Raw genomic sequence first — 26466 nt, 5'->3', positions numbered from 1 at the left:
CTATAGGCATTGTTTGAAAATTAGATAGTAATTAATTCATCTACTTCTTTACATATAATGGCAAATATGTTGTTCAGATTAAAGTCCTATAAAGTATGCTTACATGGCATTTTCTCATGATGGTGCAGTTAACTGATGACTTTTTCATGGGTATACACTTATTTTTAATTTGACGCGAGAAGGAAAACTTACAACTTTCGGAACCTAATTTATTTTCGTAGAAAATTTCAGCCACCAAGAATTTTTAAGATAGCCTAGAATAACATGTATGCTGTAACAAATTGTTTATGAAATAAACATTCAATTAGCTGCTTAGCATGGTAGCAAAGAAGAACAAAGAAGCTTTTAGAGAATCCAACCTCAAATGATGTTTACATTTCAGTATTGATAACATATGGCCTAAATATTAATCTTTAATCGTAGGTAGCACTATTTAGATTAATAACTGGTAAAGTTACGACAATGAGAAGCCAGTAAACCAGAATGTACATCGTTGATTAATTCAATGATGATTCAGTTGCCTTTTATTTCATAAGATAAGCGTAGTTTGAAGACTGTTGAATATTCTTCCATTTTTTAGTATATTGACGTATACATTTTGCAGAGCCTCAACATTTACTACAAGCTTATACATGAAAGTTTTGAACGTTACCCCTTTATCTTGAAACGTCAGAACCTGATAGTCCAGTGCTTTATTTTCCAATGAGCTATGCACAATTTTTTTATCGATCACCTTAACCTTAATAGAATATGGACCAGGCTCACTTGCAAGTTCTTTGGCAAGCTTGCTTATAGGCTTCATGGTGGATTTACAATGGCAGATGATGAACTATTGTGTGAATAGAAGGGAGACGATTGAAGCTATATTTGCTTAGGTGACTTCTAATGTTGGTTTATAAGATGGATGACTTAGTCGTTGCCTTATATTTGGTGCTCCAGAAGCATGGCTATGGCTACAACCTGTTGATTCAGCATAAATTTTATACTTTCTCCTGATTTGTTGTTTCTTTGGTCTCCTTGAAATGTGTTGTCATGTCACTGAGGAGGTAACCCTTCATTTGTTTTGATATAATTTCAAATTGTTACAGATCCTTGTGGGACGCTTTAGCAGATTTGGTTGCCCCTAGTTTCCATCTAACTAAGCTCTCACTTAATTTCAAACGTTTAGTTACAATTTTTTTTAACCAGTTGGAGATACCCTAACCTGTTTAGATTACATGATACATAAAACTATAACCGTCCTTGCTGAATTAAGAAAAGTTTAGGATGCTGACAAATTCAAAAATGGTTTAGTAACCGGTGCCTGAACATTGGCCTCTCCATTCTTGAGTTGTAAAGGTTGCTATGCAGGACGGAATTCATTGTAGCTGTGGTTATATCCATTTCCGAAAATCCAAAGTGCATGTTTAGTAAGGTGTTTGATTACTATCAATTGGTAATTTATCATAGCAACGAAGACAACAAGCGTAGAGTTGAGCAACATATATGATGGCCAAAGGTACCCTAAAAGATAGGACTCTCAGTAAACACCAATAATTACAAATAGCATTTCGCAGCTAAAATTATCCTCAGTCAATTACGAAACACAACGATAAAGGGTAGCTGTGACCATTTAGTGCCTTTAACAACTGCCACCAGTCCTAAGCTTATTAATTTGCTCCACAGTTTATTACAGGTGAGCTGCTGCCGCGACCATGCACCTAAATTGTTCATACCTATGTCAAGTATCCTTTATTTAAATTACACATGATGTTTGCGCCATGAAAATAACAAAATATTAGGTATTTGAATTGACGTTTATCCCTTCTTGCAAAATGAGCCGTGGGCAGCTCTGGATCTGCGTGGTCTATTCGAGTGAGAGCTGCTTGAGCACCCACTTGAGTACTCCATTCGTTGAGAGAGATTGTGCTGGGCCTACTTGAATGTAGATTGAGCCTGCCCGAATCCTAGCCTCAGCTCGCTGTAGGTATTCTTTCTTTTCCTGTAAATTTGTAGTCATGTATAAGCTTGTAGACACCCGATTTCTAAATAATGAGCCTTAGCAAAGACCTAGTAATAACCTATTTGTAGCTAATTCTGAAAACTTAAGTTAGTCATCTCCACAGCTCCTTATACGCTGTAGAGATAGCTAACCATGGAGACCTTGAAATTGTTGTTTATAAATTTAACTGAGCTCTAGATCCATTGTGTATAAGTCTGCCGTCTTTGTTTTCAGAAGTTTGTCCGAATCATTTGTAAATGTAGTGAACATGAAAGATCCTGTTTCGTCAATAGCCTCAAAACCAATGCTCATCCTATGCACATTAAATTTAATTAAATCGGTGAAACCCAAGCTTCTGAACAACCGTAGTTCTTTGGCTAAGAACAACAGTTAAATTTTATTCTCACCCGGGAACACAGTTGACACCATGCCTTTTGCATACACCACAATTGTAGATGGCCTCATTTTCTTTGTTGCTGCTTGTTCCACAGTGACTACAACAGAGGTAGAATCTTACATCTTTGCGATCAAACTCAGAAATTGAAACATGAAGCCAACACCGCTCTTCTTGTAAAACATCTGCAGCCTAGTAATTTGTTAATAAGTTAGAATAGATTAATTGATTATTAGTGTGTATTCTGTTATAAACGTACAGCCGATGAAAGAAACAACAAACATCCATTCAATTCCTGTAAATTTAAACTCTCCAATGCTCGCCACACAGATTACTCTACATACTACATTGGCCTTCTTAATGACCATGGAAACTGTTTAACAGGTGGAAGCTAACAGTGCTGTTGATCTCTAAACACTGTATGCCATCAATGTTTTTTAGTATTGGTTATCCCGTACCTTTTTCAGGCGCAACTCCTTTATTGTAGTGGTCAACCGTTCTGTTACTGGACATCCACCACTTGAGAATGCTTAACAGATACTACCAGCCCATTCGCCTCATGCCTGAATACATTTTGAAGTACATCTTTAAATGGGTGTATTCAGCTTGTTTAAATTCAGTGAAGATATCGAAAATTGTAGCCGTACCAAACACGCAGTGTATCCACTTTGTCTCCTGCCGATTTCAGCATGACATATGTTGACGAGGTGGTGGACAGAGAGAACCCTAGCATAGCAGTTTTGAGATAGTGCATTATTATCACATGTAAATAGTTTGCAATATATGCCGAGTACAATGATTTGTGGTACGTGTACCTTTATGGTATGGCGGATTTAGGGAGGTAAATCCAATGATTGGGAAGGACTCGGCCACTTCAGTTAGCTGTTCAAAGTCTCTTGTCGTAAGCTCTGCCCAGGCCGTTGCTTGCTTTAATGACAATAAGAAGAATCAACCAACCACGTAGCAAGCGAAAACCACTGTAAATAGACATTGGATGTGGCCGTTTTTTGGGGGCTACCAAGGAACGAAAGCTAAGGATAATTTAACCTATAAAAGCACATGGCATGAATACTAAATAGCTTTGAAACTGTGGGTTACCTCCTCGTCCTGAAAAACGATCCTTTGGTAATGAATTTGCTTGTTGTTCGGTGAATTTTGGGTATTGCCCTTGTCAATCACCATAAGACGAATAGAATGTGGCCTAATCTTATCATTAAGATCCTTCACAAGTGTCTTTCGAGGTTTCATGGCTGTTACAGAATGCACGGTATATTCAGAGATTTGCAGCTCCTGTATATAATAGCATTATACATACACCTTAATTCTTTAAACTTTAACTAATAACCTGTAGCTTGTAAATATTAGTGAGGAATTGTAAAAGACTTTGATTGCATACCCCTTTGCTTCTTCTTTTTTGGTAGGGTTGTTTACCTTTGGAAAGCTCTGTTTAAATACATAAAATGGTGTGTAGTTTGCTTACACAGTTAGCTCATAGCTGTTGAGGTATGGTCATTCAGGAGCTGTAAGTTTAGTAGGCAACCATCACAACTATGTCCTGTGATCTTTACCATGCCATACTCTGATTTTACTTGCTAATTTAGATTACCAAGGACACCTTATCTAGTAATCCTTTCAAATGTAGCCTCTATTTTCTATACTAAGTACACTCAACTTGTTGTGGACCTAAACTTACTTTGCTTTCCTTGTCACCCACTTTATTTGGGCCACATGCGATAGAAGTATATTCTGAATTTTAAACCGCTGCGATTTCTAACCCAACTTTTTTTGCTATAGGGACCCCGATCCCACATGTAACCAACCTTGTAAATGATTTTCCATCCGTCTTGAAAAATGCATTAATGGTTTCCCTCTTTTTGCTTTTTTTTTTTGGAATCTAGGATCCCTATTATCAGTTTGGTATCATGGGAATGTTGTTTTGTAATTCGGTCCCACGAAAAACCAGAACCACTATACTGCGTTATTAATATTATTATTATTAATAATAATAATAATATTAATAATATTATTATTATTATTATACTTCTCTTCGAGGTTAGCCATTTCGTGGAAACGCTCCCTTCATGTCTGCAACACATCGGCATTGATGTCAATTATATCGGCACTCAATTTAACCATTTTAAACATGCCTTTAAGATGTAAATTATATGTTGATTTGTGTAGGTAAATCAGTGAGGTCAATGACCCATATGACTAACCAACACTGAAAGCAAAATAGAACATCTCATACGCAGAACAACAACGGTTGAAGTTGTTACATACACGCGGGCACCAGCTCTAAACTACATTGGTAAAACTAAATTTGTTTGAATGGGCTTCCCAAAAACAATCATGATGTCAGTGCTTCATATTTATAAAGCTCTATATTTGCAGCCACATAAGTTATCTCAATTTCCGACAAGCAATAGTTGTATTCCTCTAAAACCTGCCTGCCGTAGCATTTCAAAGGACACCACATTCTTAACCAAATTTCCCCTACCATGGGCAACACATGGATTGTGTAGGACTTTCAATTCGGCAGCTGAGCGAGCACGTGACAAAGCCACGTATAACTGCCCATGGGAGAAACATGGTTTTGGCAGATAGATTCCAACGCGCTTCAGTGTCTGACCCTGAGCCTTATTAATCGTCATCGCAAAGCTTAACTTGATAGGAAATTGCTTTCTCTGGAAGTTTACCGGAAACATTTTGAGCTTTTCGATGGCCTAAGAGTAATTCTTGGCAGGAATACTCGCTCTCCTGTGTAAAAACCAGTTGATATCTCGCACTCAATCACGTTTGGGGAAAAGCGCTTGCAAATGAGCCTTGTGCCATTGCACAGGCCTGTAGCAGAGTCTAGGTTTCTCAGTAATATAACTGGAGAATTCTCCTTTACAATCAGCTCATGTGGTGTCATTCCAGCAGGACACAACGAGTTTAGGAATTCAGCAGGATACACATTTGAATTGTCATCTATCACACTATCAAAGCTCTTGTAAATATGTATCGCTCCTGGAAATTCCTCAATCAGCATACTATTTATAGCATCTACATCACTGTTACGCGAGGTGAGTATAGCTCTTTCAGTGAAAATATCTGGGTTGAAATTGGCTTGCTTAATTTCTGGAAACACAGTACGAATCAGTGTTTGCTCTGGTTGTTCCTCATCACTTGTCTTTAATATCAAGTTCTGATGAATGTCCACCAAGGCACTCTCCGTAGCCTGCAAATCCCCGTTACCCAAGTTTAGCAGAAACTGTGCAAATTCTGGATCTGCCCTCACTCTAATATTTTCAGTTAAGCTAAATTTGGTGAGGTGCTGCCAAAGCGCCGAACTTACAATACTTGCATCCACGACCTCTTGTTGGGTGCGCCTTGGTAGGACAGGAAGTACTTGTCTAAAATCCCCGCTAAAAACAATCACCTTGGCCCCAAACGGTGCTGAACTACTGCACACATCTTGAAACAGCATATTAACAACCTCTATATTTTCCTTTTTGGCCATGGATGCCTCATCCCAAATGACCAGGGATGCCTCCCTTATTAAGCATGCTAATCCACCCTGTTTGGGGACATCACAAGTCAGTGATTCATCACTATCCAGCGGAATTTTGAACCTTGAGTGTGTTGTTCTTCCTGTTGGCAAATTTGAAGCAGCAATCCCAGAAGTAGCAGTTGGTAAGCATATTTTACCCATTGATCTGACCTTTGCAAATAACGCTCCATACAAGAAAGTTTTCCCTGTTCCACCAGGGCCGTCAATGAAAAAGGCACCTGGTTTCTGCGTTTTTACATGTTGGATTATAGCCTTATAAGCAATCCGCTGGTCAACATTGAGTTCTTTCCGCGAAGCCAACTGTAGAAGAGGCATAGGAGCGCTGAGGGCATCACTTATATCTCATGTACTTTAATGGTAGGTTCATCTGTGACATGCAAATGGGCCAAATTAAAATGCGCAAAGTTCTTTCCCATCCCCTCAAGAAATCCCTCCACCTGGGCTGCTGTTTTATGTAAAATCTTCTCTGGTTCGTTTGGAAATTGCTTTCTATAATCTTCCGACAGGGCGTCGTAGTATTGGCACCAGAATTCAGCGGGGTTGTTTGGACATCCAAAAATAAGTATAGTTGCAAAGAGGCACCTAAGAGCATTCGGCATCTCAACTTGCATCGCCTCATCCATACACTTTCCTGCTGCATTATCTTCCTCAAGTATTCCCCTTCTTAAGGCGGCTTCTTGAAACGATGCACAACATGTAACCTTTACAGTCAACAAGTCCTCAAATGACGTAGCCTTCTAACATGCGCAAGCAACAACCTTAGGTAGTAGCGTTCCCCTTCCCCTAGTGAAGCATGTGCCACACTACCAATTACGACCCCACGATTCCTGCCCTTCCAGTATTTTTTTTTCATTCCAAACAAAATGTTCAGGGAACTCGATGTACAAATATTTACGACCGTCTGTTAATTGTGAGTTCGTCACAAAAAATTCAGTTAGCATGGTTTTTGTCCTCAGTTCATCTGATTCAATAGATGCGAGATCTTCATTGTTTGAAAACCTTATTGTCTGGTTATTTGGTGTATGTACCGGTACAGGTTGTACTGGTGGGGTGGTGTCAAAAAGGTTGAACCCAAATATTCGAAAAGCTGCTTCTGGTGGTGAGACCCACCTACCAGACTGGTACTTTTCAATTTCATCCACTACTGGGGTCACCTCTCCATCGACAACGTTGAATAAAACCCGGTCATGACCCTTGTACACATACTTATATAAATACTTGACCGCTTTAATTGTTGAACAAACCTCTACATTCAAGTGGCAGTCAAACATGGCTAGTAAGTACGGGTTGTACGGAACCACAGATCTGTTATCCATGTTAGCTTTTCTGACCTCAACTGTTTCACCAGTATCCCTTCTCCTATACAACGGATAAGAATCTGACCCATTTGTTGTGAAGTTCCGAAAACTCTTTGGATAAGCTTTACTGCACTCCTTTTTCCGGTCTTTTATTTGCATGCAAGCGCATTTTGGAAAAGAGTCTCCACAGGGCCCGTGCATCATATGTCGGAGGACAACACTTCTAAGGTGAGGATTATCAGTTGCGGGTAGCTCTACTGTAACATAGTCATCAAATTTTTCTGGCTGTGTGACTTTGTATGCTGGTTTCAGAATTATCAAGAAATGTGCATGCGGAAGGCCGCATTTTTGGAACTCTACAACATTAATCATTGCAGCAACTTCTCCGAATATTTGCTTCTCTTTTAGCTGTTTCCTTAGGAATGTTAGCTTTGCATGGAAAATGCGCGCAACCAAATATGGCCTATTTTGGGCTTGTTCGCCCGGAGCCAGTTCGGACTTTATTTCAGGCCAGTTAGGATTACATGTTATAGTTATGAATAGATCTAGCTTTCCATATTTTTGCACAAGGGCCATAGCATTTAAATACCTCCTACTCATATCCCTTGGCCCTCCCAAAAACGATGGTGGCAAGACAATCCGCTTCCCAACATTACATGTGGCATTCTCCCCCAAACTAAGCGTGTCCAGGATCCCTTGATAAAGGTCTGCCCGGATTGCTTCCTGATTAAGGCGCAAGAAATCCAAACGTGTGTTCTCGATCTTCACGTACATGTCAACTATGTACTGCTGAAATAGCCTGTCTTCTCTGAGAATGAAGTTTCCCGGTCTGATTTGGAACTTGTATGCATAGTATTCTCTACAGGAAATATGCTTGTCAGCTCTTGTGCGTCTTCTAGCAGCATCTTGCAAATGCAAAAGAGGAAATTAATAACCACACTTTGTAAGGAAAACAGTCAGCCGTAAATAACGAACACTTACTTGCCACTTCTGCTTCTATAAGAGATTCAGATTCAGTGCCGGAAACTGCGGACACTGGAAAGGATGCACCAAGCCCCCCATCAAAGGACGAACTGGAGACTTTGTTTAAACCTTGATGCCACCCGATGTCGCCCTTTGGCAACAGAAGAGGATATTGTAAAGGGTCATAGCACCCATAAAAAAGCTTAACCCTGTGACTGTGTAAACCTCTCCCATATGCAATAATGTGTGGTCCCTCGTTTCCTTGCATGGTTGTGCTGTCTAGCCACACAACCGTGACCTCATCAGATGTTGGAGCATTGTATACCCTCTGCTCATGGCTTAGGTCTGTGCTGAGGACTATTTTTGTATCCTCGGTCACCTCTATCTCCTTTAAAGATCTAAAGAACTTTCCATATGGACTATCATCCATGAGACCCATTAGCAGGGTAATAATCTGTTCCTTCAGATTAGGAAATAGTCGCAAGCGGTTTTCCTTTTCATGCTGACCATTATAGAAGTACAATTGGAGATATCTGGGAATGCTGTCCATGGGTATTAGATCTGGCAAGTTATGATAGACCTGCCCCTGTGCCTTAAAAACAAAAATTCCCTTCTACGTCTTTGATTCAAATGTTCCTCCCAAAGAACTGAAAGTGAATAGGTTATTATATAACCTTGAAAATTTTTGGAAGTGCAGTGAATCTTCATCTCTGACAGTATAAAGATGCAGGAGTTCTTCAGGATATTCGTTTAAAGCAAATTTGATATCTCCACTGCAACAACATAACCCCTTTGCTTCGTAATCAAATTTCTTGGCGCCACAGTCTTCACAGTGTGTTGGTGGCTTTAATTTAGCTGCTTCTGTAGGCACTAGTTTCCCTCCCAAAGCAGCCGGAATTTCTGTTCAATAAGACCATGAACTCATAAAGCTGTGTGGATATAAATAATGGGGAATTAAACAAAAAGTAAGCTTATATTGAGACGATGCTTTTACGCCTACTTTTTTTCGAAGCACGTTTACGTTTGGCCTGACGTTTGGATGACTCAAAATCTTGCACCGAACAACTTCGTGCAGTATTAGCAGGTATGGAGGGTGATGCAGTATGCGCACTGGCGTCTGCACGAGAAGCACAACCTGGAAGGAACAAATGTGCTTATGACATAATGTTCTGAAAGGAAATAAGTTTGTGAACTGTAATGCTAATCACCAAATGACTACAGTTTTTTAGAACTTTGTAAAATGTATATACGCGGGTTACATATTCCGGATGCACACTATCCCATGGAACGTCAGCTACAAGAAAATGTAGCTGCAACAACGCTTGTTGTTTGCCCCTGGTGGCAAGAAGGATGAACTGTTTTAAAACACCAGGGTTACATGTGATCCTTTTTAAATTTGTGTGGAAGGTCATAATTTCAAAATTGCCACAGGCTGCCATGGCATACCCTGCATAGGGAAGACTATGTAACTAAGAAGCTCACTTTTTTTTTTTACACGTGGCCGCCTTTTTTATGCAGCAGTACTATGTTCAGCGAGAGCTGGTAGTCCTAGCGTAATGATTGGTCGGTGGTGATGCAAGGTAACACCCTCTGTATTTACGAAATTGTTTCTAAAACATATTTAAAGCTTTACTCTTATAACATAAACAACAATGCTCATAAACATATTTGAAAATGTTGTAACCCAAAATATACCTTCTGTGGCGGACGACAATGTACAATTATCACTTTGCACCACCCGACGACTTTTAAATGGCTGATTGATTGTCTCCTCCTTGTTGTTGGAAGTACCGGCCACATGTCGTTTACCAGTAGGGTGTCCTTTTCTGAGTGTAGTTGTAGGTCCACCTATTTGAACACCATCTGGAAAGTCCCACACTAATCAGTCATATTTCCTTAGTTGTTTGCAACTGCAGTCGCTATTTAATGGACTGCACTAATATGCCTTATACAGATAAAACTTTAGTGTTAAGTTAGGGAGTGCATCTCTATTTTATAGCTACCCAATGCAGGCGGAATCCAAATGCGTGATTGATATGTAGGTTTGTTTGAACAACGAAAACCTTTTTATTTTTTTTCTACGGCAACCAGCCCACAGGAAATTTTAATATGGTTATAGCACGGTACAACTTAAATTCATAACCATTAGCCGGCAAATACATACTTGTGGGCTCAGGCAAATCCATTGCTGAGTTCCAAGCTTCCAAACTTCAGTCACCACACTATTCCAATAACTTTAACCAGCAACATCCACCAGCAGACAATCCAGGAACCTGAAGCATTGTAAACGCACGGTTCAAAGATACCTGGATATACATTCCAGATCTCAGTTTAACAATCAATACTATCCGTTAGCTCAGCATTGTAGTCGAAATTTTTTTATCCGAGGGCACACTATAAGCTAAAGCACAAGCATCTTCAAATTGACGGCCTACTCTTCATCTTACCCTAACCCACTTGTTTTTTCGGTACCTCTCCTCACACGTGTATCAAGCAATTCCTGCGCAAATTGGTTTAATCACAGTTGAGTAGGGTGCATAAGTCACCACACCCAAAACCCTTGTGTTTTTATAGCGGATAAATTCAATCAATTTCAGCGGAAATGTTCCCATGTAAATGCACGTCTGCCTATGCGCCGATAGGCATTCTAATGGATTTTACAGTTAAGGACATGAACTGAGCCAGGTTTTGATCAGGACACTATTTTTAGCCACGCAGGATAACATTTACGAGGTATTGATAGAGGGTCACGGTGTAAGGCGTAGAGGATAACCTTTACCAACCCCGCAACTGATCTGCAGCCACTAAACCTTGTAATTTTAAACAAAGATTATCAACTGTTGAATCCAGATAGTGACCGAGCATTACCGAGGTGGTATCCTAAACACTGCACTGCAGGAAACATATATAACGTCATTTTTGCACCCACACATTTGGTGCTGAAAACGTCGAGCAGTAATGGCCATTGAAGACCAAATAAACGAAGCAGGTTTGAGGCGTTGAGGATAACCTTTACCGACCCCTCAATTGATCCGCAGGCTTAAACCGTGTAATCGAAAACAAAGATTATCAGTTGTTGAATCTAGATAGTGACAGGGCATTACTAAGGTGGTATCCTAAACACTGCACTGCATGAAACATATATAACGTCATTTTTTCACCCACACATTTGGTGCTGAGAACGCCAAACAGTAATGGCCATTGAAGACCAAATAAACGGAGCAGACTTTTAAATACAAGTTGGCAAACATTTTTTTTTTGAATATATTTAACCAAGACCAAAGATTTTGTTGCGGGCAATTGCTAAATTCATTGGGCAAGACCAAACGCGGAACCCCTAAATTGCGAAACAGTAAACAATTTAAAGGCATAGTTTTCAGAATCTTTATTTCATAGGCATCACCAAAAGAACGGATAGTATTCTATACAATTCCATACAGTCGGGTTTAAAAGGTATCCTTCTAGTACCCACCAAAACATATACGTACTTAGGGTATACCCAGCTATGGCCAGAACATCACTTAGACCACGCTAGTTATTCTAAGACTGCAGCTAACTAACGTGCTGCAGTCTTCATACGATGCCTATAATGCAAGTTGTAATACTTCAACCTAGGCTAAGATCACCCAATAGACCGGGAAGATGGTGGATGCCCAACAAATAGCTTAGTCTCAGTTTTCTCTATTGTCCCACCAGCCTTAAGAGGCCCTGCGCAGGAAGACACGTTCCCCAGAACAGCCCTGCGCCGCTAGGTGGTACACTAAGTCCAGACCGTATACCATAGAGAGTTCCTTCAGGAGTGTTGTATGTTAGGTTCATATACCTATTATTAGACTCTTCTAATAGTGAACTAATTAACTTCTTAATTTGTGTTCTTTAGATCTAGTGCATGCATAACAAAATAAGAGATTAATAATAAAAATAATGTCCCTTACATTATTATTTTCGGATTTATGGGCACAAGTAAGGTCTCCTACCTTCACTTGTTCTTGAGCTATGATGAGTATTAGGATGATTCTCCAAAATCTCAATGTAGAGATTCTCCTCTTGATTGCACCCAAGATTTAACCCTTATCTCTACTAAATAATATTTGCTAGATATTTATTTAGTAGTCTACCTTAAAATTGATTACTAATTCTCATATATTACATTAATAATATTAGTAATGTTGTTGAACAATTTAGATTATCATTTCTCAAGTTTTTAGAGAAAAATGAACTAAGTAAGAGAGATGTATGTATTTGAATGAATAAATAATCATGTGAATGTGTAAGAGTAAAAATAAGAACCAAAAACCCATCATAAAGAGGAGTGTGCCCGGGTAAGGTAAGGCCAAAAATGGCATCTTCTCTTTTTCTTTTACTCTTATCAAAGTGTAGGTTGTGTAAGCTAGATAGACTAGGTTCTATTATTTATATTTTATCTCATAAAATAAAATAATCACAACCCACTACTAGTCCATCCATTTCGGTCCAACACACATAAAATGGACTACCATTTTATTTTGTCAATTTGTCATTTGTCACACAATATGTCACATGTAGTATATTACATGTTATTAATTAATTTAATGCATATTTATCAAGTAAATATCATTTTATAAATTAATTAAATCACATACAATAAATTGACTAGTGATACTTGATCACATAAATAAAATGGGTCATATAATTATAATTCACAACATATTGTAATTATAATTAACCATTCATTCTTATCACAATTGTTTCACAAACAATAATCAATTCTAGTAATAAAGTATTTCAATTACTAAAATAAATCTTATTTAATCCCATTACAATAAGATATAAATATTCTCTCTCACAAATGATTTGTTCAATTTTAAGGAATTGATTAACTTGTATCATCATATAATTAATCAACTTTACTGATAAGGGCATCATCCTTTAGGTGTGACCTTAAGGGATCAACTTACCACCACCGTCCTACGACAGTAACGTCAAACTCTAGCAAGCCAATCGTTAACGATTAATGTTGATCAGTTGACTATATAAATGAATCATCCCTTACGTATTCTTAATATGAGATTTAAACATGTGATCGCACTATTGTTGAGGACACACACTCCAACATTGTAACCATCGGCAATAAACACAGGTACCGACTCGAGATCAGCTACCACGCATACATGCCTCTCCTTCGCAGCTAGGTATCTTGTTCGCTGAAATCCACACTATATCTTCGAATACAGCATTCTATTGAAGTTCGCATCTTTGACAGAGAACCCAAAAAGAGTTTGAAGATAATTATTGGCCTTCCTAGCCAAACTTTTCTTTGCCTTTTCAAGAGTCTCCAAACTATCACCAATAAAGTACCTTTCCCTTGGCGATGGTTTAGACCAACTTATTGTAAAACAGCAGAAGTGTCGATCGCCTGATTGCGTTATGAAGTCCATTTCATCAACATCAACCTGGTACGCCGCGACAACTTGTAGCCAAATGGTTCATAAGTCTACGATGACTGTTTTAGGAAGGCAAGAGGGAACAGCCACCTTGAGTGTTTTGTGAGCGCTGCGCTCACACCCAACTATTCCCTGCTCTACATTCTCTAAGGCCTTCCATTTTTCCTTATAAAACTTACAGCAAGCCTTGTACATTTCTCTCCTTGCCAAGTTTGCATCCTGCACAACAACCTGTTTCTTCTGGACAAGGAAGTCAATTTCTTGTTCAACGGCTTGCTCCTCGGACTCAACCAGGGTGCAACATGATTTACCCCTGAATAAACATGCATTAGGGCCACTCCATCTCGCAAGCACTAAATTTGCCTCATTCCTTTCCAAGCTAGCCTGGTAATACATTGTTTGAGGCCAATCTAGTGCTTGTGTCACGTCATTTAAAAGAGCACGGAACGAGATTCCAAAATCAGTTTGATTCTTAGCCATCCTAATCCTGACCTGTAAAGTTAGGAGGTCATTTTCCCACTCCAAAATTAAGATAACAGGGTTAGCCTCGCTCAATCTAGCAAATCCAATACCTAGTCAATGCAGTACGACCTCTTTAGCAGAAACAAACCATATCAGATGTAAAAGGGTGCTTTTAGTAAAGAATGGTAGCCTGGGACGTTAATGTTGCTGACTTAGACGCACCTACACAGGCCACAACGGCTACACGCCATTGCTGAAAGAACAAATTTACTACGGACACAGTGACACTTACAAATCAGCACGCATATCTCGACCAGGGAAGAAACATGTTATCAGCCAGACATATTTTTTTGGCTACTAATGCAAAGGATATACATCATTTTTCACGTTACAAATGTATCTACACAACAGAGAAAGGAGTAAACCTAAGAACACTTAAAACAACACAAACAACACATCTAAAATGAAGCATAAACCTTAAAGAGAAGACTGTCTACCTGTGAAACGAGCTGCTAATGAGTTTTTCTGAAAGTAGCTTCCTGAAGATAACACGGCAAATTAAATGTAATTAGAAGGCTATAACTAATAATCAAAACTAACAACTAACAACCGAAAAACAAACAAAGGATTTAAACCAGAGACAACTAACGACCTGAGAGGTATGCAACATTGGTTTTGTTGGCAATTCTATGGATGATGCCCCTATATATAGATGTCCCACCATTCAGCCACAGTACAAAGCACACCCTAGCTGCGGTACACTATTCACCCTCAGTACAACCACACCATAACACAATGACTCACTAGTGCTAAGTACTAATGATAAGATACAAGCCTAATTGACAGGTCACTTTAACCCAACAATGTTTCATTTTTAACAAGACGCCACTCGTCCTAACGACAGTTCAATTCCCATACACACCACCAGACCCTAGCAACCATCTCAGATTACTTATCACCTCAAACCAACTTTATTTGGTTCTTTAAAAGGCACCCCCAATTCACAAAATATTTCCAAATCATTACAGATTTCAATCAACTTAACAAGTCCCTCTAACATACGGACCGTGCTATTAAAACAAACACGTCAAATTAAAGAAACGAAAATTGCTTTAATAAATATGAAGGCTCGACAGAAGCATAATTGCCAAAGACACGTCAAATAAATACGAAGGCGCAGCACAAGCATAAAAAAAAGATCCTCTTCTAGGCTAGGCTTTCCCCCTAGACCATTAGGCCGCCACAAAAACACAAGAAGTAATGACTAACTTAATGTATCAATTGCATCCTAAATGATTGATGCTTTTGTGGCCATCTAACATTATTTTTTTACATTCAAGAACAATAATATTAATTATCAAGTACAACTCGCCATGTCCTATTGTAGATACCTCATTTCTACACCTCCCGCCAACCACCCAGTGATGATTTGGCCGCATGTTTGATACGCGGAACGATTTTATGACAGTTCGTAAGTTCATCGACAGATGATATCTCAAACACTCGAGTCAACCCCTTGGTCGTCATCTACACACCGGTACGGTCGTTTTGATAGTAATTAGAGTTCATTTGGAGTCCGGGTCAAAGACCGCTTCACTTTATAAAAACAGTTTAAATGTCGAGTAGGAATATTCTGGAATGTTCTAGAATTCTCTAGATAGTTATTCCTAATTAAATTAAATATTTTAAGGAAATATCTTCCGTATTTTGTGTTTAACAGAATAAAGAAGTATAGATTTATCGATTTTCCATAATAAAACGTGGAATTATTTCTTGCTGAGGAGGAAACCTCTGGGGAAAGGACGCAGCAGATGTTGTGCCTCTTGCAAGGGTCGCAGTAGCTGCTGCGCCTCTTCTCCAGCCCTCTTTTCACGCTTTTCAGAATATTTCCGTGATTTGTTTCCAAATCCATGTCATTCCTAAACTCCTCCGTATGTTTAGTATAAATAGAGGCCTTCGGCCTCCATATTTGGCACGCGAGTGTTCCGTCCCTTATTTCTCTCTTTTTGCATTCTAGACCACGCTATTGCTTTCGACGCCTACGTGCTTGATCAATTGACCACGTAAGCTCAGATTATTCTGAGTCCCAGTCACGTTGCATAGACCGACCAATTTGACCAACTCCACTTTAATCAACTTAATCAATCTTTTAAATCCTCCAACGAGGGCACTTTCCACGCATATTCGAGTTGAGCAATCACTAAAACGATAACTTTAGTCAATCTCGTTTCGTCAAACATGTAAGTCTGAGGGTGTAAATCCCTTTTTTTTTGGTGTAATGTAAGATTTCATTAAGCACAAACTTAGGTAATACAACCTAACAGCTTTACAAACTAAGCCAATTTGATAGAGACATATCTCTATTTACATACATCAATACTTTCTAACCATTGACTATCATGATTATCAAATTGGTTCTGGAAAGTACAAATTCGCATCTTAGTAACATTTCTAGCCAACCTAACCACCTCTGCAGGCCTGACCAGAGAATGCTCCACCCTTGCTCTATTCCTCTGCAACCAAATAAAGTAGAAACAAGCCATGAAAGCACAAAGCAGAACTTCTCTTCGATGCTTAAACCACTTCTGCAGCCAAATCCATCTAAGGATATCAGTAGATGGAAGGGATACATGGCAAAGACTAGCCATTTCTAACAAAATAAGTCTGCTATACGGGCACTGCTGGAATAAATGCATGTGTGTCTCTGCAGCACCTCCACATAACAGACAATCATCATCATGAGCAATACCCAAGCCAAAAAGTTTTGTTTTAACCTGCAAAGCTTCTCTGGCAATGAGCCAGCAGATGAACTTATGCTTAGGTATTGCCAACTTGTTCCACATAATACTATGCCAATCAACAAGCTGATACTTCACTCTCAACATCTCATAGCCACTATTCACTGTATAGCCTTTAGCATCTAGTAACCATTGTCCCTGACTGTAACCATAACTGAACTTATCACGCACTCTACAAACTGTTCTCCACCCCCAGCTAATATCACCACTGGGTACATACTCAGTCCAACTCCTGCCTTTTAAATAAATCTGGCTGATCTATTTCACCCATAGCTTATCAGGATTAAAAAAGATCCACCAAACTAACTTCCCCATAGCAGCTACATTCCACACAAAACTATCCCTTAAACCCAGACCACCCTCCTTTTTTGGGGAACAAATCTTTGCCCAACTGACAGGGGGTACTCTAAGGTGATCAACACTGCTATCCCACAAATAATTTCGACAGATGAAGTTCAACCTATGCAACACACCCTTAGGAATAACAAAGATGCTCATCCAGTAAGTATATAAGGAAGTCAATACTGAATTAACAAGTACCAACCTCCCAGAGTAAAACAAGTGTCTGGATCCAAAACTTACTATTCTTGCAGTAATCTTCTCAACCAGAATTTGACCTTGAGCTTTTGTTAACCTGCCAGCTGTAATAGGCACTCCAAGATACTTAAATGGGAGTTGTCCTTCCTGAATTCCAGTGGCAAGCAAAATGTCCTCCTTAACTCCCCAGGGACCCCAATAAATAAGCATTGGTCTTGGGAGGGCTCATATGTAAACCAGAAGCCCTAGAAAAAGTAGCAAAAGCTCGAAGTAGTACCATGATAGAACCCACATCACCTTTACTGAATAAGAGCAAGTCATCTGCAAACATTAAATGTGACAATTTGATTTTGCCACACATAGGGTGATATTTGAATCCCATATTTTCTGTAACATATCCCAAAACCCTACTCAAGTACTCCATAGAGATAGTAAACAAGAGGGGAGACAAAGGATCCCCTTGCCTTAACCCTTTCTTTCCATTAAAAAAACCAAAAATATCTCCATTCAGCACCAAGGAGTAACTTGCAGTTTTAACACATTCCATAATCAAGGAAATAAAATGGGAAGGGAACTCCAAAGAAACCAGCATCTCCTCTAAAAATTCCCAGCTGACTGAATCATATGCTTTCTTCAGATAAACTTTCATCAAGAATCTAGAAGAGACTGATTTCCTATTGTATAGCCTGACTATGTCCTGGCAAATAAGAATGTTTTCAACAATGCTCCTACCCTTAATAAAACCTCCTTGACTATCACTGATCAACTCAGGCAGCACCCCAGACAGTCTAGCACACAGAAGTTTAGAAATACATTTGTAAACCACATTGCAACAAGAGATGGGACGAAACTGAGTAACATTCTGAGGCATTGCACACTTAGGGATTAGAGAAATGAGGGTATGGTTTAATTGTTTAAGGAGTTTACCCGTTTGGAAAAAGTCCTTAATAGCAAGACACACAGCATCCCCCACAATATCCCACACATCTTTGAAGAAAGCACTAGAATAACCATCAGGCCCTGCAGCCTTATGGTTAGGGATAGAAAACATAGCCTTCTTGATTTCTACATTTGTGACAGGGATCAACAACATCTGTTTATGCTCATCAGTGCAAACTTTCCCCATCTTGACCACCCTGTGATTAATATTCAGAACCTTCTCAGAGGTACCCAGCAACTTAGTATAAAAACCCAAAAAAGCTTCCTGAATCTGCTGAGGATCATCACACTGAACCCCCTGAGTATCCTCTATCTTGATAACCTTATTCCTGATCTGCCTCTCCTTAATAACACTATGGAAATATTTCGTATTGTCATCACCTTTATCAACCCATATAGCCTTTGACTTTTGCACCAGAAAATCAGAACAAGCAGACTCCAGGAACCTTACACTACTATTTGCCTCCATCTCTTGGACAATAAGTGCAACATTAGAAGGATCATTCCTGAGTTTCATTTGGATAAACTCAAGATTCATTTTAGCCCTAGTAGTATTATTAACAACATCATCAAAGTTTTCCTTATTAAGTTTCTTCAGAGGCCATTTCAAGGATTTCAGTTTCTTGACCAGCTGAAACATCAAAGTACCATTCCAACTAGTATCCCAAACCTGCTTCACACACTCCTTAAAGTCCTCTGCTTTACTCCACATGTTGTAGTATTTAAAACTTCTCCTTGGATTAAAAGTATTACTGTGTTCTTGGATCACACAGGGAGTGTGATCAAAAACACCTTCAGTATAGAAGTGAGCATAGATACTATCATTACTCCTAATCCAAGCATCATTCACCAATACTCTATCCAGTCTGCTAAATACTCTAGAGGATGGCTCTTGTTTATTAGACCATGTATACAAAGAACCAATGGCAGAGCAGTCAGTAACCCCACACTCAGCAACACACTGTTGGAAGTCATCCATTTCCTCATAAGTTGAATTACCTCCTAATCTTTCAAAAGGAACCAAGACAGTATTAAAATCACCACAAATAACCCAAGGCCCCTTAACTTCTTTATTATAAGCACAAAGTCTAGACCACAAAGCTTTCCTTTCATTCAAGTCATTAAAAGCATACACCATAGTACACTTAAACTGAAAACTTGTGCTTAAATCCTTGACCTCCATGTGAATAGATTGTGCAGAATAGTCTAAGAAATTAACAGAAAACATAGAAGGCTGCCAAAGAACCCAAATACGACCCCCTTTGTGATAAGAAGCATTAGTAGAGACACATCAAGTAGCACAAAGATTATTACGCACACTATTTAGAGACAAAGGCTTCACCTTTGTCTCAAGGAGACCAAACAACCCAATTTGATGATGGTGTAAAAACCATTTAATAGTATTCTGCTTAATTGGGCTATTCAGTCCCCTAATGTTCCAAAATCCAAAGTTATACATTACCCCCAGAAGGAGGTAATGCACTACCATTTACAGAGACCACACCAATTCCAACAGAAGGAGTAGCAGTGTTAAGGGACTCAAGGAATGTGTCCTTACCAAACTTGATAGAACTATACCCTTTATCCAACAACTCCTGTCTACTGAATCTTATAATTCTCTTTGCAGGGGTTTGAGCAACATGATACTTCCCATTCTTTCCCCAAGTCACCTGGAACTGGTTAGGCTTCTCAATTGGAGTTACAAGTCCTGACTCCTCAGTGGCAGGCAATGGAACAACAGGCTCAATTGGTGGCCGAGCTTTAGGTCTCCACTGCTTGACTACCTCTTTTGGAGCCTTAGATTTATGAGCCTGTGGTTGTTTCATTTTCCTGCAGTTAGCAGTAGCATGACCAACTCCTTTACACGAAGCACAAAGGATTGGTTTCCATTCAGCAACAACCTTAATAACAACCACATGACCATCTTCATCTAAGAACTTAATCTTATCAGGGATTGCCTTGCCAAAAGGAACCTCCACCATGACTCAGGCAAATCCAAGTCTGGTCTTATCTTTAGTAGCCGCATCACATTGAATAAATTTCCTCAATAAGCCTGGAATTCTGGGAAGACACTTCCCCCAAAATTTCAGAGGAAGTTGTTCTAATCTCACCCAAACTGGCACCTCCTTGACATCATCCTTCACTAAATCAACATCAGGACTCCAAGGACGCACAATAAAAGGTTTATTGTCGAACAAGAAGTGCCCTTGTTGCAAGACACGATCTTTGGCAGCACTAGTGGTAAATCTCACCAAAAATACTCCATTCGAAAGAAAAGATACCTTATCAAGTGGAAGATGAGCCCCGATTCTCCTGATAAAACCATCTACTACTTCTACTGGCGGATTAGCACCCAAGATGAAGCAGTACACCGAGTTTGTCCAGTACTCAATTTCCTCCTTGACGTCCTCTGAGGAGAACCGTAACAGAGCATCAGGTTCCTCCTCAATCACTTCCAGCTGGTTCTTCCCTTTCCTCCTACGCTGAACCACCCACTCCTGTTCATCAGGTTGAAGTGAATCCAGGTCATAGGGCTGAACACCAATAATCGAATTCACGCTTTTTGTTTTCTGAGTATCCTCATCTGACGGACCCCCAACCACCACCACAGAGACAGAGGACACATCAGAGGACGACACAACATTAGTACTAACGGATTTAGGACTTTTCGATTTAGAATTACCAGAGATCAGAGGGGGAAATTGTTCAACATTTGAACAATCGATAGACATGTTTTTGATTTTTAGGGTTTATGAATTTTTAGGATTTTTTTAGGGTTTATGAATTTTAGAGCTTTTTCTCTCTCTCTCTCTCTCTCTCTCTCTCTATCTCTTTTATTTATTGTATCTTTTATGTAAGGTCTATATCAAGAGCACGTAAAAAAACCAATTTAAAAATCCATCTTTTAAAACTGTATTTAAAAAATAGCGGAGGTCCGACGTCGAGAAGAAACGCAGCAGCAGATGCGCCCCTTCGAAGAATCGCAGCATTTGCTGGGCCTCTTCAAGAGGATGCCGCTGCTTCTGCTCTTCTTCTTCTTCCTCGACTTCCTGCAATTTTCCCTTTTCTTATTTCTTTCGTTTTTCTTTCGTTCTTTTTGTTATTTTCAGTACACAAATCACGTTTTAATAATTCCTTTTTAACCATAACGCTTAATTCGTCCTTAATCCCGGGTAATTCAATACTTGCAGGTTTTCGCCGTTTTAATTCAAAATCGATTCTTATGGGTTTCGACTTGTTCATGTCGAGGTTCTGGAGTTCTAATTTGTTACATGAGTTTTCTTACTTATCTAGTTTAATCTGACCTCAAGCTTGTTCTTTTTGTATTTCCGACACGATTTAGTCACAATCATGTAATTCGCTAAAATTCTCATTTTTAATTCGTTTATGACTTGCCCAGATACATGTAATCGGTTAAAACACTTCAACTCGAGTGTAATATCAATAATCCACCCTAAATCTGCCAATGAACAATAACGATGTTGTGGTTCTGACTTCAGCCCAGCTCTAGAACAGACGCAGGGAGTGCTGCGCCTCTTCTAGAGGACGCAATAGATGTTGCGCCTGTTTTGGGTTGGTTTCTGTCCCTGAACTCTTTATCGATTTAACGTAGCTTCTAATTACGGTTTAAATCGACTATTAATCGTATTATCACCTCTAATCTGACATATTTACATATTTTAATTCCAATTTTATTTTCCTTTTATTTTCTTCTTTGAAATCCCGTTTTCGAGTGTGCTTTTGACGTAGATCAAATATTGTTGTTATCCATTTATCGTAGTTATTTATGTATGATTTAATTGTATAGCATTCACATATAATTGAATCTAACACTTAGTTCGACAAAATTGAGTGCTAAATTGTTTGTTAACCGACATAGTCTAATTTCACATGCTAGGATTAATCTATATTTGTTGCATTGCATGCATTACATCGACGACATATCAAATATGAACGATTTCCCTAATCATTAGTAGAGGCCACTATCGAGGCGGGTGGGATTAGGTGTTCGATTAAAGAGCTTCCTAATATGTACTCTCACCCCTTACTCCAGTTATCTCTAGACATCCGTGTCCATTGGCATCTTCGAGAGTTATTCTAGACATAGAATGCTAAGGGTAAAGAGTTCTTAGTGTTCATGTCACTACTTTGTGTCTTGCCATGGCACGAGGTATTCGAACGGTTTCCAATTTTTCCACAATAAATTGGTGGCGACTCCACAAATGCAGGCTTATTCAACCTTTCACCGGCTTCAATGCCTCACCAATCGGTAACGGCCCATGACGTGCTTTGGCAAACCAAGGTTCCGTAGAAGAAGTGATGTCGCCTCGAGACCAACGCGCAGGTGCGCGCGACGCGGGTGGCCCATGTCCACAGTTTGGCGACTCCGCTGGGGATGATACACTTACGTGTTATCCAGGGTGAAACTTGAACAAGGTTAGGGAATAGTTTATACGAGACAGTTGTCGATTTTCATTACTCGACCTTCTTAGGTCGTTTCATTCGGCCTTCCTAGGCTTAACCCAACCCATCCGACCAATCGTCCCGTCTGGACGATCCGAATTCCTATATGGGCCTAAAGATGGATAGCGATTGACGTCAACCATACTGCGATGCTTACTCATGTTTGTATCATGAGCTTTCACTACTCGAGGAAATGGATTAGGAACCGACCTTACTCGTGCTTGGCACGGACCTCTCCACAGACCAGGGTTTGATTGTTTGGTATGGCAACCCACCTTTTTTAAGCCAAAACCCTTTAATGCACTCAGCATACTGTTATAATGCCCATATGTATGTTTGTATCATATACGTGATCACTGATGCGTGTCATTTATATGATGTTTTACATCCCATTTTACACGCATTTCAGAGCTCATTTATGTAGTTTATGCTACATTTCTCCCTATTCCCGTCTACTTCCGTATTTTTGTACATTATTGCAGAAATGTGAAGAATCCAGCGGAAATCGAGCTAAATCCGTCCCCGAGTATCCTGCATTGCATTTGACGTGAAGTATTCACTCAAGGAACGAGCTTGGTGCGCATTCCAAGGTCCAAAAGACAAATCCACGAGATTATAGAAGTCAAGTAGCAGCTAAAGCAGTCGATCGACCACAACCTTCAGTCGATCGACCAACCATCGGGTTCTAGAGGCTACTGTACACTGCTATTCAGTCGATCGACCGGTCACTTCAGTCGATCGACCAAGACGCTATTCCAGACGAGAATTAAAAGATCGAGATTTATCAAGCCCATGAGTTATTAGGTTTAGGAATTATGTTACGTATACTTTCTATATAACGTAACCTAGTTCGACAGATACAGGGATCCAGTTTTTTTATCAAGTTTTACATACAGTTTTTTAGAAATAATTAGGGTTCGAGATTACTTTCGGTATTGAATACAATTCGCTTTGTCATTCGGCTTTGTTCTTTTCCTTCGCAATTCACACGGTACTCTCTGGTTTTATTCTGTTACTTTATTTTCGTTCATAGTTGTCGAATTGCTAGATCAGTCCCCAAGCCGAATTGCCATCTTTTGTTAATTGTTTATTTTACCGTTTTAAGCATGAATTCCGTAGCTTTAATCCTTAATATTATTGTTGCCTTTAATTTCAGTATGAGTAGCTAATTTATTCGTGCTAGGATGTAGGGGAATTATAGTGTAGGCGGCAATATAATGAACACGGCCTGATTCGCGTGTTGGTCGATCGACCGCCATGCCTGGTCGATCGACTGACCACGTGAGGTTTTATTTTCTTTTTAATTGTTTTAATTCTTTATTTGACGAATCGAGTGCACGAGACTAGTTGAATGCTTAATATATGACTGACCCATTAGATCGAGAGATAGGGACAGTTGTTAGATCACCAATTAAAATGACTAAACTATGCTGAGATCGAAAGATAGGTAAAGTTTAGACCGTTAGTCACTTTTCAGGACGAAAGTTAGTATTAGTGATATTAGGGACCTATAGCGAGATCGAAAGATGCTATTTGTTAAGAGTGGACCGAGAGGACCTCTTTATTTCCCGCCTCATGTGTTTGATTTAGACCTGTTTAGTATGCTGCCGCCGAAACTATAATGAACCGACCATCCTAGTACCCCTTCTCTATCTGTTTTATCTATTTATTTAGTTTATTATCTTTATTTGCTATTAGTATAGACCAAATCAAATCAACCCTCACTTTTGTTACCTTAGACTAAATTAGACAATTAGAAGTTACATTCGCCTCCTTCTGGTTCGACCCTGTTACCACTAGCCTAGGTTAGTTTTAATAGGAGATTATAAATTTTATTTTTGGTACTCACAACGACGGGTATCAAATTTTGGCGCCGTTGCCGGGGAGGCAATTGTTCTAATTTTTAGTTGTTTTTATTTAGTCTTTCTTTAGTTTAAGGGACTTCCGTTCCGTAAACTTTTCTTATATTCTTTTTATAGTTTCTTCTTATGCGCAGGTCACAGGGTTGTGAACTAGTACCATTCAATCCTGAGATCGAGAAATCCTTGCGCGAGTTGAGACGATCACAAAGGGTATTACCGACAGAGGAAGAGCTGAGTACTCTGTCAAGCTACTACGAGAACGCTGCTGTTCGAGGAAGATCCACCTACATCTCTGCTTCAATTTCTTGGTGAGACAGTCACTTCTCCAGAAATTCCAGTCATGGCTGAAGAAGCAACCATTGCTAGTCACTCAGAGCCGACAGCTGCGAATCTCTACAAAGGATTCGAACTACCTGGGGAGGCGAGAAAATTCAAGCCAAAGCCTTCCTATATTAACCTGGTTGAGAGAAACCAGTTCGGGGAGCTGCAAATGAAGATGCACCAAGCATATGGAGATTTTTATTGATTATTCTTTGCTCTATACCCCCGCCGACCGGTGTGACCCAAGACCAGATCAAGGAGACCATGTTCATTTTCTCCCTTCGTGATGCTGCAAGGGAGTGGTATAGAGATCTGGATCGAGCCGCTCATGGGATCACCGGCTGGAATTCTTTGGCCTTGGCATTCTACAAGAAATACTTCTCTGCCTCGAAGACGAATGCCATTAGAGCTCAGATCACGGGCTTTAAACAGGGGCCTGATGAGAACTTTCATGAAGCATGGGTCCGTTTCAAGAAATTGGTGCGAACCATACCGCACCATGGGTTCGAAAAATGGAGTCTTTGCAATCAGTTCTATAATGGGCTGTATGACGATCAAAGGGCTATTTTGGATGCTGCAACCAATGGCCGATTTGCTAAGAACATGGGAGAGACTAAGGGGTAGAAGATCATTGATGATCTGGCCACTCATAAGGCTGAATATGGGAATTCGAGAGGAAACCAGAGGAGAGTTGCTGAATCTTCCTCTGTTGCTGCACTAGAAGCTCTCACTGCAAGGTTTGACAAATATGAGTTGGGAGGAGCTTCTAAAGGAGGGATGTACCATGTTAATGCTTTGTTTCGAGACGGTCCTTTAAATGCAGCAGAATATCGGAGCTGAGGGGCATGTCTCAGAGAATTGTTCTGTCCCCTTCGAGTCTTGTGCTGCCTTTCAACACTATAGGCAGACAAACACGTACTACGAGCCGAATGTCCACCCCAACTTGAGGTGGAGTAGCCAGAATGTCCTGAATCCGACTCAACCGCCACAACAACAGCAGCAGCAAGCCTATGTGCCTCCACATAAACAACCATATCAAAAACCTCCCTATGTGCCGCAGCAGCAACAATCCCAAAATTCCGAGTTCACCGAGTTGAAGAACTTATTGCTGAAGGAGTCCCAAGCTAGAGAGGCCGGGATGAAGATGCTAGAGAGCCAAATTGCTCAATTGGCTAGCAAGAGTACCACTCGAGCTCCGGGACACTTACCGACTCAAACTGACCAGAAAGAGACCCTAAATGCCATAACTTTGAGGATTGGGTCCACCCTGGAGGGGCCTGCTATGGTCGAGGATGACGCTGCAAAAGATGAGGCAAAACCGAGTCAAAACAAAGCTGGAACGAGCAAAGGAAAGAAAAAGGCGTCTACCAGGTATATCAGTCGATCGACTGACATACCCGGTCGATCGACTGAAGTGCGGGTTACAGAAGCTTCTGGTCCTGTTCAACTCAGTCGATCGACTGACATCACC

At 39.9% G+C, this 26466-nt stretch overlaps 3 protein-coding genes and 1 non-coding gene across 10 annotated transcripts; all 4 read right to left on the bottom strand.

Annotated features, from left to right (window-relative positions):
- Positions 1–1525: 1525 nt before the first annotated feature.
- On the bottom strand, positions 1526–3980 carry LOC141621422 (uncharacterized). 7 transcript variants are annotated; one of them, XR_012532314.1, is made up of 7 exons: positions 3721–3980; positions 3474–3625; positions 3191–3302; positions 3023–3101; positions 2834–2938; positions 2389–2567; positions 1526–1981 (listed from the first exon to the last, which is right to left on the bottom strand). XR_012532314.1 is itself a non-coding variant. In XM_074437947.1 (6 exons), the coding sequence occupies exons 2-5, from the start codon at positions 3621–3623 to the stop codon at positions 2878–2880; spliced, it is 402 nt and encodes a 133-aa protein (XP_074294048.1). In that variant the 5' UTR covers positions 3624–3665; positions 3772–3980; the 3' UTR covers positions 2388–2567; positions 2834–2877. The 7 variants fall into 7 exon arrangements, 1 of the variants encoding a protein (XP_074294048.1); XR_012532313.1 differs by having other exon boundaries at positions 3474–3665; positions 3772–3980; XR_012532318.1 differs by having other exon boundaries at positions 2389–2560; positions 3474–3665; positions 3772–3980.
- Positions 3981–5067: 1087 nt separating this feature from the next.
- Positions 5068–6243, bottom strand: LOC141617509 (uncharacterized). The gene has a single exon (XM_074434707.1). It carries the CDS (start codon positions 6241–6243, stop codon positions 5068–5070), a length of 1176 nt encoding a protein of 391 aa, XP_074290808.1.
- Positions 6244–6263: 20 nt separating this feature from the next.
- On the bottom strand, positions 6264–10375 carry LOC141617508 (uncharacterized). The gene is made up of 7 exons (XM_074434706.1): positions 10354–10375; positions 9885–10052; positions 9190–9324; positions 8864–9089; positions 8208–8731; positions 6957–8131; positions 6264–6665 (listed from the first exon to the last, which is right to left on the bottom strand). The coding sequence occupies exons 1-7, from the start codon at positions 10373–10375 to the stop codon at positions 6264–6266; spliced, it is 2652 nt and encodes an 883-aa protein (XP_074290807.1).
- A 15019-nt stretch (positions 10376–25394) lies between these two features.
- LOC141625266 (small nucleolar RNA R71) lies at positions 25395–25501 on the bottom strand. Its single transcript, XR_012535056.1, has one exon. It is a non-coding gene; the product is annotated as a small nucleolar RNA R71 (small nucleolar RNA).
- Between the last annotated feature and the right edge of the window lie 965 nt (positions 25502–26466).

Source organism: Silene latifolia, chromosome X, assembly GCF_048544455.1.
Source record: "Silene latifolia isolate original U9 population chromosome X, ASM4854445v1, whole genome shotgun sequence".
Classification (NCBI taxonomy): domain Eukaryota; kingdom Viridiplantae; phylum Streptophyta; class Magnoliopsida; order Caryophyllales; family Caryophyllaceae; genus Silene; species Silene latifolia.
This window is presented reverse-complemented; position numbering and strand designations above follow the sequence as displayed.

What these genes read in the sequence shown, in the direction of transcription:
- LOC141621422 (XM_074437947.1), bottom strand. Translation starts at nt 3,623, where the DNA reads ATGAAACCTCGAAAGACACTTGTGAAGGATCTTAATGATAAGATTAGG. An exon ending in TCGTTTTTCAGGACGAGGAG is followed by an intron (nt 3,303 to 3,473) that starts GTAACCCACAGT and finishes TTGTCATTAAAG; the next exon opens with CAAGCAACGGCCTGGGCAGA. An exon ending in AAATCCGCCATACCATAAAG is followed by an intron (nt 3,102 to 3,190) that starts GTACACGTACCA and finishes CTGCTATGCTAG; the next exon opens with GGTTCTCTCTGTCCACCACC.
- LOC141617509 (XM_074434707.1), bottom strand. Translation starts at nt 6,243, where the DNA reads ATGCCTCTTCTACAGTTGGCTTCGCGGAAAGAACTCAATGTTGACCAG.
- LOC141617508 (XM_074434706.1), bottom strand. Translation starts at nt 10,375, where the DNA reads ATGGATTTGCCTGAGCCCACAA. An exon ending in CACTTCCAAAAATTTTCAAG is followed by an intron (nt 8,732 to 8,863) that starts GTTATATAATAA and finishes ACCCATGGACAG; the next exon opens with CATTCCCAGATATCTCCAAT. An exon ending in TATAGAAGCAGAAGTGGCAA is followed by an intron (nt 8,132 to 8,207) that starts GTAAGTGTTCGT and finishes TGCATTTGCAAG; the next exon opens with ATGCTGCTAGAAGACGCACA.